The 15,193-nt window shown below is 43.3% G+C and overlaps 1 protein-coding gene across 6 annotated transcripts in view; it reads left to right on the top strand.

The window, feature by feature from the left end:
• KIF5C (kinesin family member 5C) overlaps positions 1-15,193 on the top strand; it is a 138,089-nt gene that overhangs the window by 69,892 nt on the left and 53,004 nt on the right. For all 6 annotated transcript variants that reach the window (XR_003096326.1, XM_025215982.1, XM_025215979.1 and 3 more), the window contains 2 exons: positions 4,798-4,946; positions 11,524-11,699. Coding sequence is in view for 5 of the 6 variants with exons in the window: in XM_025215982.1 (XP_025071767.1) it covers positions 4,798-4,946; positions 11,524-11,699 (325 nt within the window). In the remaining variant the exon portion in view is untranslated. The remainder of the gene's footprint in view (positions 1-4,797; positions 4,947-11,523; positions 11,700-15,193) is intronic.

Genomic DNA, 15,193 nt, shown 5'->3' on the forward strand with positions numbered 1-15,193 from the left:
CACCACCATGGCGGGCTGGCTTCTCCTCACCCTCAGGCCTGGTTCTCCCCCACACCCCCCACATTGGGCCCAGGCCCACTCCTCCCCTCCTCCCGCTGCTGTGGCCCTGTCCCCCTGGCCCTGTCGGTGCCCCTCACCAGCCCCAGCCCCTTGGGCCCTGTGGGTGGGGTGGGTGCAGGCTGCCTGCTGTAGGCTCTGGCAGGGGGTGGGGCCAACACCCCACCACTGCATGCATTCCTGGGAGGGCAGGGGCCCGTGCCTCCTAGATCTGTGGGCAGTGGGCTTCCCCTTCCCGCTGCTGTGGCCCTGTCCCCCTGGCCCTGTCGGTGCCCCTCACCAGCCCCAGCCCCTTGGGCCCTGTGGGTGGGGTGGGTGCAGGCTGCCTGCTGTAGGCTCTGGCAGGGGGTGGGGCCAACACCCCACCACTGCATGCATTCCTGGGAGGGCAGGGGCCCGTGCCTCCTAGATCTGTGGGCAGTGGGCTTCCCCTCCCTCCTACCCTCATGCTGGGGCCTCCGCAGCCCAGTGGCCGGGACCCGGCAGGGCAGAGCAGGGCTGGGAAGCCCTTTACCACTACAAGCTCTATGCTGCCCTGGCAATGTGCTCCCTACCTGCCCTGCAGCAGCGAGGGGCACAATCCTGTGCTGCTGCCCCTGCCTCGCCAGGGTGACATGGGGCTTGGAGTGGAAAGGAGCTTCCCTGCCAGGTCCCACCCACTGGGCTGCAGAGGCCTGGGGGCGGGGAGGGCAGCACAGGGGGAGCCTGACCCCACAGCGAGCAGCCTGCACCCGCCCTGCCCCCACCCCATGCACAGGTCTGGGGGGGCATGGTTCCTCCCTGCCCTTCCTTCTCCGCTCCCCCAGGTGAGTGCACGCAGCAGTGGGGAGCCTGCCTCCCCCCTCGCCCCCAGCTCTCTGGACAAGCCACCCACAACCCCAGCACACTCTCCGCCAGGGCCCTGTGGCCACACATTCTGACCCCAGGCTCCAAGCCCCACGCACTGCCTGGCTGGGCAGCAGCCCCAACCCTGCCCAAATCCCTCTCTCTCTATAGGGGGCCTCAATCCCCACTCCCCCCTGCCAGACTTACTTGCAGGAGCTGCTCTCCAGGCTGTCTGGTGGCCAGCACGTGGCACTCCTTGCCTGACTGCCTTCCTCCTGTGCCCTCCACCCCTTGCAGGCTGGAACTCTGCCAGTCTGCAGAGAGCTCTTTCAAAAGTGCAAAATCTTCATGTTTCTCTGTTAAAATGATAAATCCACATTTTCTCTGTTTTTCTGTGGGAAACGGATAACCAGGTCCCTGATGATTACTCAGTAGTGATGTTAACTGGGGATGTTAGGTTGCAATAATTATAAATAGTTTGTTATGTAATGCGTCTGTGTTGGCTTAGACTGGCTTGTACACTGTTGTTGCTAGAGGGACAAAAAGTTACTGATAGACATTACTATGGCTTCACAATGCTTCATAATTGTTATTTGAGTTTTTATTTGATAATTTTGTTTAATGTTTGTTTACATTGTCTTATAACAAAATGATTGAATAAAGCAGGAATTGCACATCCCTAGCTTTTTTCCTGGTTAAGGTCCCAATTCAGTAAAGCAACTAAATATACAAGCTTAATTTTAATCATGTGAAATGTGCTTTGCAGATTTTGGCCTGCACAAGGTTACACAGAGCTATTTTTCTAACATCCTATGATCCTATGAACATGCATTGCATCTTTCTAACAATATTGGATGCTTGCACATACATTGAAAGGATATATGTATGCAGGCTGTGCAGAATTCATAATATTCAAGTTTTCATTTCTTGGCTTCATATCTCGTTTTGTAGTAATTAACAAGAATGGACCTTATGTGCGGAAGACAGATCTGTTTAGAAACTGTTAGACTCAGCTCAACTTGACTAACAAGAGCCATGATTGATGCTGAATAAAGAAAGTAGTGCGGTGAATTAATTTCATTCTATGTCGCCCATAAAACTATAAATAACAAATTATGTTGTAAAAAAATGTAAAATACTTTTCGAAGAAGCAGAGAGCAGTTTTATTTCAGTGCTTTTCTAAAATCATACAACACATTTCTTACTGAGGACAAGGATACCAGCTGAGGGAACTGGGAGTAGAGCTAGACACTCTTTGGCAACTTAAAATAGATCATTCGGGATTATGCCAAACAGGAACAGCGCAGAGCAGTGAACTGTAAAGAATAAAATACAAATGAGAGGTTAGCTGTGGTGCTGAGTTATATTAGATCCATGAAAGAGAGCAACACATACTCTGCATGTGGTACTAGTCTCTAAGGCTTTGTAGAAAAGAATGAATATTGATATCTACAGAAAAAAATTCTCCTTCTGGCCCCCTGCCTGACTAAAGAATACAGATTTGACAGTTGGCTTAAAGAAGACACTTTTGGGTGCAAGTCTTTTTACTTCCAACATAGCTATGTGCCACAGGGGCAAGGGAAAGCATTTTAAATATTAAAGGAAAGGTATTGAACATTTGTGGCTTGTGGATCATTATTGTTTTCAGTAGTTCTTCTGCTTCCCCACATTTAAAGCACTTATTTTAAATGACAGCATTTTCCAGGACTGAAAATTATCTCCTGAGAGCCGTTTTACAGCGCTGGGGAGTATGCAAGTGCTTCACTGGCTTTGACGTTACTCTGTATCCCCTACCCTGTTCATGTTGCATTTTTACTAACGTAAAACAGTTTCCACCATGTGCTTCACCAAATATTAGTAACTATTTTAGCGGTTCTTTTTTCTTCTTCCTTCCCGCCCCCCAGTGCAATCACAGGAATGGACATTTTGAACCAGGCTTTAAAGACTAACATGAGATGGTGCTCAAAGATGCTAGCATTTGAGTGTTCACATACCCTCTTAAGAAGGGAGTGGGGCTTATATTCTTTGGCAAAAATGCAAAATATAAAACTACTGCATTGCACAGGTAGTAAAACCTACTGTGAGAACAGTTGGGGCATTTTCTGGGATGTGGAGAAGGAGCAATGCTGTTCCTGATATAATGTGAAATGGCACTTCAGGCCTTTTTGTTATTAGCTGTTTTTGGAAAGTTCTAAAATGACTTAATGGAACCGTGAAGTGTTTTTACAATAATTAAGATAAAGGTTTTTCCAGATGATAATTAGCCTGCATCTCCAGGGCAAGTAATTGAAAATAAGTTGTTTCAGGGAAGGTATTTTTGTATTGGCGATTCTGAATATGTTCTCTTGTAACAAGAAACGGTCTTGTAGATATTAGTTTACTGGTGCTGCATATATTTAGTATTCTTTGATTTTAAAGCTCTCAATCTAGTAATATGTCTGTCCTGCATTCATTCATGTCAGTGTTTGAGCATTTAAAGGACAGAGACTGTTTACGTTTTCTTAACTCTATTTTTAAAATGTAGATATGGAAAAGCAGATGCCTTGCTAATTGTCTTGCATGTATGTGGTCTGTTGGGTTAAACCAAATTGTCAAAATAAATCAGTTTCATTCAGTTTGTTCATATGTCTAAAAGGGTTTTACTGGTTTCCTTCTCTGTCAGCAGTCGGGTATGTGGTCTTGTGTTTATAAGTGTGTACATGTTGTAAAGCCACAGGGGGCCTTTGAATGTTGTGTATCAACAGTTTAAACATTATTGCTAGCAATGGCCTGTGTCTCTTCTGAGTCACATCAGCCAATGAGCATGTCAGATTTTATAAGCTCAGCAGTTGTGGACCTGGTCAGTTATGGGATAGGAGATGTCAAAGGAAAAAACAATGTGCTCCATGCAGTTGCACTGGCGTTCTTAGGATGCAGAAGTCTGTCACTTCTGAGACAATACCACATCCTGGGTTTCGAGGCTGGCATGCTACTGAAAGAACTGTAAAGTTGCTGTTCTCTTTGGAGTAGCTTTGTTCACTTCAGATTCGTTCTCTGGAAAGAACAGGTGCTTCCTTTGGTATCTCAACCACATTGTAATTTGCTTAATTTACATTTTGACCACTTTAAATTCCCTCTGCAAATTCAGATGGAAACAGTGTTGTTGTACAATGCAGGATTGCTTTTTACTGTCAAAATGAACTATGAGCTCAGAATAAGATTCTCCTCTTGTAAATGGCCTAGGCAGAATCAGGGTTTGCTTTTTTCCCCCCTTAATTTTATATTATGTTAGTTAAAATTAATGTTTAAGGCAAAATTTTTGTGTTGAATGACCCCCACAGTCTGATCAGAGGTTCAGGTTGGCATATAAATTGATTTAAGTCCAAATTTCAGCTGTTCTAGTCAATGTATTTTAACTAAAACATTAAGTACAAAGACGGTCTTTCTTCATGATTCGGTATTATTATTAGAAATACAACTTCTTTTCATTGACAGAATTTAATTAAAAAAGGTTACAAACCTGGCCAGGACACTGTCTTGCATGTTCCAGGCCAGGAGAGCCTGGAAACTGAGGAATGTAGCTGAGGTGCGCTGAATGGCTGCTTAGCTGAGCAGTTCTGTTACTATAGTTTTTGTTTTTAATCAAAAAATGGCACTTTCATGAGCTTCCATCCTAATTATGGCTGTATTTTGTGATAACTGGTCCCTTTGGGGATTAGTTTTTAGTTTTTCCATATAAAAATTACCTTTCAACTTTCAGGGAGCAATGCTGTATAGTTTTTGAAAGAGGAGTATACATTGTGATTTTGTAATTTATGTTCTAATGTGCAGTGTAGTGTTTTAGGGTTTGCTTTTAAAAAAAATCTGAATCCTTATTGTATTGCATTCAGAGCAGTGTTGTAATGAAGTGATTTATGCCTTCCTTTAATTGCACAGAGCCAAGACTATTAAGAACACAGTGTCTGTGAATCTGGAGCTGACTGCTGAGGAGTGGAAGAAAAAATACGAGAAGGAAAAAGACAAAAACAAGGCCCTGAAAAATGTTATCCAGCATCTGGAAATGGAACTGAACAGGTGGAGGAATGGTAAGAAACAAGGAAGTAGAGTGAATTTAGATGTTTCATAACTTAATCACAGAACAAACATTCCTACATGTTTTAATGGCACAAATACAACAATTTCAGCTATAATTTTGAATGGCAAAAAGACGACTTTTGACTTGATAATACATTTTCTTCATTTCATATCCCTAGATAAGACAAAATCAGATTATTATGGAATATAAGGTGCACTAATACCATTTTGGTATGTACCCTGTGGAAGCCTGGGTTTGAGTCATGGTAACTGAAAATTAGTTGTAGTACTCTAGATCACAGAGTACTGAAGGTTACATAGCTTGCCATGAAGAGAGTTTTGTTCCAGCGTACCGGTATTGGAAAAGGAAGCAATAAATCCGGTTAAAAAGTGACAGTTGTTTAAAGATGTTAGCATGGCATCTGTACAGATTGTACTAGTCTCTAAACTGTACTAAAGACTTGCGTAATTTCATGAGCATAGAATTTGCTCTGCTTGTCTGTGGAAATGCATGAAAACTCATGTTTGTGAGTTGGGGGACATAGATGCGTGTAAAAGAGAACAAGGGCTTTAGGTTGTAGCTGTGTTGGTCTAAGGACATAGGAAGACAAGATTCCTTGGGTGAATTTGGTATCTTTTATTAGACCAACCCAAATAGTTGGAGAAAAGTTATTAAGCAAGCTTTCGGGTTCAAAAACTCTTCGTCAGGCTAAGGAAGTTTCAGCAGTTGGTGTGTGCTCTTCCTGGATGGAAAGAGAACAATGCTTTTGTGTTCCTCGGTGTTCTGGCTTATTTTGATCGGTGTTCCCACTCTCTGAACCACTATGCTACAATGGAATAATAATTCCTTTTCAAAAAGTAATTTTAGTTCACAGAATAGATTATTCTAATGGCCTTTTTTGTTTTAAGATCACTCAGTTCTCTTGTACATGCTTGCTGCATGCAGGTGCCTTTTGTACAGCAGCAACAATATCTTACTCTTACGCCTAGGCCAGTTTTGAAGGTTGCTGTGCTTTGTAAGAGACCAGTCTCCTGATGTGGGAAATGGCATTTTTGGCACAGTGTAGCAGGCAGGGTTATATGAACCACTTAACTGAATTAACTCACTGAAAATGAAAACAATTTCCGGTAACTTTGCCATGGTGTAAGTGATCAATCATAACTACAATTATGTGATCTCTTCTCTGTTACTCCATAATGAACAGGAAATTATGTTGTCATTGTTTGCCACTATCAGCCAGATACAGACATTACACTTTTACTGGTATAAGTAATCGAAAACCGGTCTACACCCATAACAGAACAGAAGTTTGGTATTACATAGGTTGATTTAAAAATAGTAAAACCCAGTCTAAGATTTGCCCTGCCCATCAAAGGGTGAATGTGTGGTCTGTTCACTACCAATCTAAACTACGCTACTTACAGAAAACCACGCAACTTAGATGGAGTCCATCTCAGGCTTTTTGAATGTCTGTACCTAACCTTTGTGTTCAACTGGAATATTACATTCATGCAATTGTGTGTCAGTTATATGGTAAACTGGTATATGGTACAAAGTGTGAAATTTGTAGATAAAAAACTAATTATAAGACCATTTTTTCCTTTAAGACTCCTAGTGGAGTTTTCACTGCTGCTTATTACAAAGTAGTTAAAGGAGCATAGTAACAATTCTTAAAACTATTCTATTACCTTTTTTCCCAGTTAAATTGATATAAATGTAGAAGAATTACATTGAAGTCAGCAAGTTCTCTGGCTTTACATTTGTGTAGCTGAAGGCAGAATTTGATCTCTAAAATTCCCATAAAAGTTGTATTTTTTGACTACATCAGAAACATCTAGAATTAAAAAAATGTGCACAACAAACTTTGGAACTAAATCAGTTTATTGTAGCTAGTTGCATTGAAAGCAGTGTATATTACCTTTCATGAGTACTAAAATCACATGAGATCTGGGAAAAGGAAAGCAGACAGAATACCCATAAAGTGATTTTTTTTTTATTAACTTATCAGTTTCTGTCATTTAAAAGATCACTCTCTTTCAGCCATGGGTTTCTGCTCTTTAGTGCCTCCAGAATTGCTGCATATTTTCTACGTGTGAGTTTAGCAGGAAAAGAGGCAGTCCATTAGTACTGCCATTAGAAACTGTCGCCTGATCTGAAGATTCACCACCTGCCTGCCCTCCTGTGGCTTTTAGATGGAATTTCTGTGGAGAGCTGCAAATAACCCTGTTCAGAGTACCATAAAGAACAAAATTGCAGCTGTGGCTGTATGGTTTAATTCATGAAACTGGGTAGACAGAGGGGGGGAGGGAAAGAAGGTACCTTGGTAGGTGGCTTTTGTGATGGAAATGTTAATGAGTAGGTGCCAATTTAAAGGCTTTCATCTACTCACAATTTTGACATTGTAATGGATGGTGCTTGTTTTTCATTAAAGAGAAAAAAGTTGAATCAAGTATGTAAAGGAAAGGGAAGTACTAAAGGATTATAGACAAGGGTCATTTAAAAAAAGAAGTGTGTGTCATTTGAGTCCAGTGCTAGCATCTAAATGTTAATTATATGCTACATGAGCAAACACTGAACATAGAAGGTAAATAAATGCAAGCCAGTGATTTGGCATGAGGGATGCAAGTCAAAAGATAGATGTCTTACCCACTTAATAACTCTGGTTTTAAATACACATACAATTTTCAGTGGGCTCATTAAGAGGGCAACCCTTTTTGTCTTTAATGAAAGCAGAAAAAATAAAATCTTTATCATTTTCAAATGTTCCTCTTCCCTCCTTCTCTTTAGAGCCGTCTTCCTTATTAGTTACCTAGCAATAGCTTTCTGTGGCCTTCTCTGGAGACTCAGGCCACTTCAGTGCAGGGAATATTTCTCCATTAGTGCTTTGGAATTGCCATGGAGACGGTTTGCCTGATGTTGGTCTTCTGTAGTGCTGGGAATTTATAATCCCCTCATGTGCCTGTATGCTTGATTCTGTGTTTACTAAATGTCACTTTCTAAACGCCTTTTCCATCCTAGAAAGATGGGAGTGTTTTTAGAATAAGGCACATGGATACACTGCTGTTGGCTGAGTAAACACTGTTTGTAACATACTGTCGTATTTTTTTCATCTAACAATATGCCCCTTTTTCTGTTTCATTTGTCTTTCCCAGTTACAGTTTATTTGCATTTAAATATATATTATTGATTATTTGATGATTTGAATAGCATTGATTGGTGGAAGGCAGAAACAAAGATGTGATCCCAGTTCCCACTGAAATCATTGGATTAGGCACATACATATCCTGTGTATTAAGATTGAAAGGATATTCTCATAAAACTTCGGACAAAAATTTAGCCTTTTCTTCATATAGCAACCTGAAAGGAAACATTTCTGATATTTAAAAAAAATTGAAACTTCTTTTTGCAAATGTGTTTCTTGTTGTAGCAAGACACTGCCTGAGAGGCAGCTTCCAGGGCATGCAGGGGCTGATTGCAGGCTTACCTGATAGGAGAGGGCCAGGCTGGAGCTAGATCAGCCCAATGCCTGAGTCCATGAGCCTGGATAGAGGATTTCTCTGCAGGAGGACTCCTGATCGGCCTAAGAAGGTCGGGGATGTAGAAAGACTCTGCAAACCCGGGAACTAGAGAATATTTCCTGGGACAGAGAAGAAAGGGTTTATTCAGGCAAGGGGCCTTTGTTTTACGTTGATAATGTTTTTTGAGTTGCAAGCCTTGAGCCCCACTGAAGAGAGGGCTCAAAGCCTACAGAGAATTCCCCTAGCTCAGAGAAGGGGCTGAGTGGGGACAGAGAGCAATGGGATCATGCCAACCAGCCCAGAGAAGGGAACTGAGCAGGGCACAGAGGGTTCCCCAGCCCAAAGGATAGTCAGAAAAGGGAGCAGAGCTAGAGGAGGGCCGAGTAGGCCCAAAGGGTTCCCCAAACCAGAGAGTGACTGTGGGAGGGACTAGGGGCCTGAGGACCCAGAGATAGAGGGCAGAGAGGGACTCAGAGGGTCTGAGAGTCCTTAAAGGGCTAAGGAAAGCAAACAGCGGACATGAATAATACCTGCAAGGCTTGTGTTGTGGTGTAGGGGAGGGATGGAGCCACACAATTTGCCCTTTACTGCCAGGCTGAGAGGGCCTGTTTCACTGATTAAGACTAGTGAGGCCCATGAGGGACCTGCTGAGGAGTTGATTGGACTCAGGCTCTCTGTGTAAGGCCCATGGGCAGCCTCCCTTAACTGCAATAACAATAAGGTGTGGCAGATGAACAGCCACCAGGTAGGAGTCATACAGCCACCAGGGGCTTCATGGCCTCCTTTGTGGCTCGAATCTGCTATACTTCTGTAGGATTCTCATACATAGTGCTTCAGTTTTGGAAACAAAGGGTATGTCTACACATTGCCTTATGTCACTATAGCAATGCAGTACATTGCTATACAACATGCTATGGTGACATAGCGATCATGTGAGTCTACATGTGAACAGCAGCTACTTTGCCGTAGCGGCATGCTCCCCTGTTTTAGTGTGCCACTGTGGCGAAGTAGCAGCTGAAACTAAACCATGCACCACATGCATGGTACAGTATGGGCAGTTACTGCGCAAAAGGAAGAACTAAAGTACAGTGCAGTAACAATGTCTCTGTAGGGTGACGTGTAGACATGCCCAAACATACTGTTCTAGTGCCCAAAAGCTAGGCAGATTCTAATGTTCCTTATTGTTCTGAATGAAATACAAAAGCTAAGCTAGTGACAGAAATGGTGAAAAATGTGTTAGATTTAGTAATATTTTGGCATTAATCATCTCATGGGTCTCAATAAGTTAGACAAAGACTATTTTTAAGATGTTTTATGCTGATAATTTTGAATAGCGAATGTTTCTGTACACAATTGCCAGGAGCAGTTGCTAGTTAACATTTATTTTCTGGAACCAAATATTTTTGTGTTCATATAAATGTGGTTGTTCCCTAGATGGAATTTTAGTTACACCCCAAGCAATATGTATGGCATTTAGCAATGACAGGAGTATTCCCATCAGGTTTTAATGAATTTAGATTCAGCTTTTAGTGTAAAATCTTTCCCTTTCTCTCTTCTCTTATTTTAAAAAATATTTTGAAGGAAAAAGTATAAGAAGAACATCCTGTCTCCCAAGTACTGGGAGTATACAGCTGATCTCAGTTACTTAATGTTGGTACTCAAAGGTACAATTGAATATTGTTGTTTTTTCTTTATATGTGTCTTTATATCTTCTGAATCAGGAGTGGGCCAGATGAGTGGTGTGAGGCCAGTCTGCAGGCCCTATCCAACCCATGGACCTCCTCCCGCCTCCCTCTCCCCTAGCATACCTGATCTGGCAGCTGCTCCAGCCCTTCTGGGACTTGTGCTGTGTGTGGTGCAGATCCTGGAGTAGCTGGAGCAAGTGGTGCATGTGGTGCAGTCTGGCTGGAGTGGAAGCCACATTGCATGTGGTGGTCACCCTGACAGCTCCATCCCTGACAGGATGGTGTTGCATGTGATGCTCACTCCAAGTAGTTTGGGATCTGTGCTTCCCATGGCACCTGCAAGCGGTGCCTGCAGTGGAGGTCCAAGATTGGCTGTAGTGGGCTCTGTGTGCAGTGCATGTCCCAGAGTGGGTGCTGCCTATGGCGTAGTCTGGCTGGTGTGGCCACATCTGCAGCACTGCTGCTGCTCTGGCTGGACTGTGCTGCATGTGACGCCTCTTATGGCCATTCCAGGATCCACACCACACACAGCAGGGGTCCCAACATGACCGGAGCAGCCTGTGGATCAGGTATGCTGGGGGAGTGGGAGGGGAAAGGGCCTGTGGACTGTGTGTGGCCCATGAAATGCCCTGGGCATATGCCATGTCCTGTGTGGGTCTAATCAGACCCAGGTGCAGCACTGGGGACTGGATGGTGGGGCTTCATGGGCTGGATATAGCCCATTGGCCATGTGTTTGACACCCCTATTCTAAGTCCTATATATCTTGTGTATCTTCCTAATGATGGTGGGAGGGAGAGGACAGTATTTGTCTGTGTGTTACATATATAATGCTTTATGGACTCTAAACTGAGGGTCTGTTTTTCATATTTACCCCACTGTAAGCCCATGGAGCAATTCTAGTATAAAATGGATATGGGAGAAAAGAAAAAAACAGCAGATCCTTGTAAGTGTAATTTGTGAGATATCGAGGCTGTTCTGTGCTGTTCTGGCTGTATAAAGTAGCACTGAAACCACTTCATTTGGTTGACATAAGAGGGGAATCCATAGAGGATGTGTGTCTGCATGTGAGAAAGAGAGTGAGAGATTCCATTTTGTGGCATTAGCCACCCTCCCTATTTCTGTTGGCTTAGCAGTATGCTATTATCCCTGAATATAGGAGGTCTAAAAGCCTGAACCTGTTACCTTTAGTCTGCTTTGAGTTGTGCCATTGTCTGGGCCATCCTAGATCAAAACACTGCAAAAGGCACTTATTCCTCTGCACACTAGGTGTTGCTCAGCCACAGCTGATGACCTGGCCTATAGTCCAGTCCTTGTTTTTAAACTGATACTACTTCCTGGGTTCTAATAGTGATGACACTAACCATTTCTTCTGTGGGTTCAAAGGAGAAGCTGTGCCAGAGGATGAACAGATCAGTGCTAAAGACCAGAAGAATCTGGAGCCATGCGATAACACACCTATCATTGATAACATTGCACCTGTTGTTGCTGGCATCTCCACTGAGGAAAAGAGGAAATATGATGAGGAGATTGCCAGTCTCTACAGACAGCTGGATGATAAGGTCAGAAAATTGCTTCTTTGAGTCTGCTCTTTATATGTAAATCCTGAGTGCAGAGTAGAGGCATTTGTTATCAGCATTTCAGCTGTGGTGTGACTAACTGCATGGCACAGTAATAGTCTTGGACTTTGAGTTTTCTGTTCCTGGTGAGTCATCTTGAAAGCACTGGGCTCATCTGACATTTAAAGTTTCATATTTAATACGCACTAGCAGTCACAAATATTAGCTGGTCAGTTTTTATGTTGGGAGAAGTTTTGCATGAGAATCATGTAGCTGGAATTATTTAAAATGCCTGCTTTGGGTAGTAAGTAGAGTGCTTCTGGTACAGGGTTTATATGCTGGTCACAGATTCTGTGATTTCTGTATTTTTGTCTTTAGTGCCATCACTTTTTCTGTGTGGATGAGGAACCTTTCAGGATTCAAAGTAACACCTCCTCTTACAGATTGGTCTGGTTCCCCTGGCTGCAGCCACTTAACAACTTGCACCTTCTGCTCATAGGTTCATAGATTGTAGAGTCGGAAGGGACCACAATGGATCATCGTGTCCGACCCCCTGCCCCTGGCAGGAAAGAGGACCGAGGTCAGATGACCCCAGCCAGGTGACTATCTAGCTGCCTCTTGAAGACCTCCAAGCTAGGTGATAGCACCATCTCTCTTGGAAGCCCATTCCAGATCCTGGCCACCCTTACTGTGAAAAATTTCTTCCTAATATCTAACCTAAATCCCCTCTCAACTAGTTTACACCCGTTATTCCTAGTCACTCCCTGGGGCGCCTTAGTAAACAGTGCTTCCCCTATTCCTCGTTGATCTCCCCTATTAAATTTATAGGCGCCCACAAGATCTCCCCTCAGCCGTCTCTTGTGAAGGCTGAAGAGATTCAGCTCTCTCAACCTCCCCCCGTAGGGTCTATCATGAAGGCCACTAATCATGCGAGTGGCCCTCCTCTGGACCCTCTCCAGATTCTCCATGTCCCTCTTGAAGTGTGGCGCCCAAAACTGGACACAGTACTCCAACTGTGGCCTGACCAGTGCCGCATAGAGGGGGAGCATCACCTCCTTTGATCTATTAGTCATGCACCTGCTAATTCACACCAAAGTGCAATTGGCTTTGTTGATGGCCTCATTACACTGCTGGCTCATGTTCATCTTGGAGTCAATTATGACTCCAAGATCCCTCTCTGCCTCTGAGCTGCTGAGAAGGACACTCCCCAACCTATAGTTGTGCTGGGGGTTCCTCCTTCCCAGGTGGAGTACCTTACATTTATCTTTATTAAATTGCATCCTATTTCTCTCTGCCCATTAATCCAACCTGTCCAGGTCAGCCTGAATCTGCTCCCTGCCGTCCGGTGTACTAACTTTGCCCCATAACTTGGTATCATCAGCAAACTTGGAGAGGGTGCTCTCCACACGCTCGTCTAAATTGCTGATGAAGATATTAAATAATATTGGGCCGTGGACCCCACTGCCCACCTCCCTCCATGCCGAGAAGGAACCATCCGCCACCACTCTCTGGGTGTGGTCCCTAAGCCAGTTGGCCACCCACCTGACCATGTAGGCATCCACTCCGCAGTCTGCTAGCTTCCCAACCTCATTTTAAGATTCAATGCAATTCTCATTGGACATGTCTACATGAGATGCTTACTGCGCAGTCATTTAGTACGTGTGTATAGGGATGCACCAATAAAGATTTTTTGGGCCGATACTGATGGCTGATTATTAATGAGCCATGTTGGCCAATACCAATTCAATTGCCAATATGCAACCTGGCAGCTTGAAGAACAGTGTCAGGCTGGTAAGTTTGGTGGGGGGCGGTGCAGATTGAGGCCCCCTCAGTGAGAGAGGGAATGGGATAGGGGCAGGTGCCGCATAGCTGGGGTGGGAGGTAGGATAGAGCCATAAGCGGCTTGTTGGGGGGCTCAGGATGTATCGAGGCATCTCTATGTGTATAAGCAAGTACTAAATGACTGCGCAGTAACCTGAGTTACTGTGCAGTAGGACTGATGAATGCCTTTTTTGTGACACTACTTAGTGTTGTGTCATGGTTTTTGCCATGTGACACTACTGTTCAGTAGTATCGGGCTACTGTGCAGTCAGCATCTCATGTAGACATGACCACTGTAATGGAAAGATTGCCATTAATTTTAGGGGCCTGCTCTAGTCCTTTTATGACTTGGTGAAGAGGTGAGAAATTTAAATCAGTCATCTGCCTTGCCATCTTAATGCAGTAAGGAAGGTTGCTACATGACAGGGTAAGAAACTGAGATGTGATGAATGTTACATTAAAGTTTAATAAATCCAAGATTATCGTTCAAGTTTTCTGGAGCCCTTGTCTTATCTGTGTCACACTTCTAGAATGCATGCATCTTGGAGGACAGGAGTGTTTTTTATTGAAATTGCCATCACCACCATTATTGTCATTGGTACTTTATTGAGAGATGATAATAAAGTTCATTGAGCACTTTTCAGAATAAACAAATGTATTGGACTTGGACAACAATAGAAAATGCAGAAGGTATTCAGAAGGATTTGGTGACTGTAGTCAGTTTTGTTAGTGATGCCAAAAGATGAGAGGGTATTTCGGGTGTTTTGATAATTGCTTAAAAACGTTCCTAACCTAAAGATGTACTTTACTGGGGGCTTCTGAGATGCAAGGGAAATCATGTAAAAAATTTGCATTGCCTTGCTATCTGCTGATGGCTAAAAGTTCTTGGGCTCAGAAACGTATGAATGGTTCTATTGGTTTTGTAGTGAGAGAGAATATTAAAGCTTAAACCTATGCCTTCCACTATGCTCTTGTACAAGGTACAGCCAGATATACAACAGTGTTTTCATCTCAATCTTTTGGTGTATTCATAAAACATCCATTGAACACCTTGATAAATTGCAGCTTTGGATAACTGCATATTGGAGTTTTTACATCCTGATAACAAAAGGGTTCAACTATCTTTTCACCTCTTCCCCACATAAGGCTGCACAGAACTAATATTAATTATTTAAAGAACTAATTATAGATAGTCTTAGTCAGTTGTACAGTCTGAGACTTATTGCAGGAAGTATGGGAGAACACAATTCAATCAGCTATTCCAATTGTGTAGAATTAGAAGGTCAGCAGTTCTCCTAATATATACAATTTACTTTCATAGTTATGACTCCTGAGAATCTAGACTTTGCATGTACAGTAAATATGAAAGACTATTTTAATGTTGGCGATGAGTTCTGTGTACTGCTCTCTATCCAGCCTAGCCATCAGAATAGAAATGCACCAATATATTGGCATTTGGCTTTTTTGCCCAATGTAGCTGATAATGTCACCAATAAATGCTGCATGCATGTGTGCAGCCGCAGCATGCACACAGCCAGCAATGGAACCCAGCAGCTTGGAGAGCAGCATCTGGCCAGTAAGTCTGTGGAGGGGAAGGGGTGTGTGGTGGGGAGAGCAAATTGAGGCCCCCACAGTGAGGGACGGGGTGGGGCAGGGGCAGGCACTGCCTAGCCAGG

Source organism: Alligator sinensis, unplaced genomic scaffold (assembly GCF_000455745.1).
Source record: "Alligator sinensis unplaced genomic scaffold, ASM45574v1 scaffold810_1, whole genome shotgun sequence".
Taxonomy (NCBI): Eukaryota; Metazoa; Chordata; order Crocodylia; family Alligatoridae; genus Alligator; species Alligator sinensis.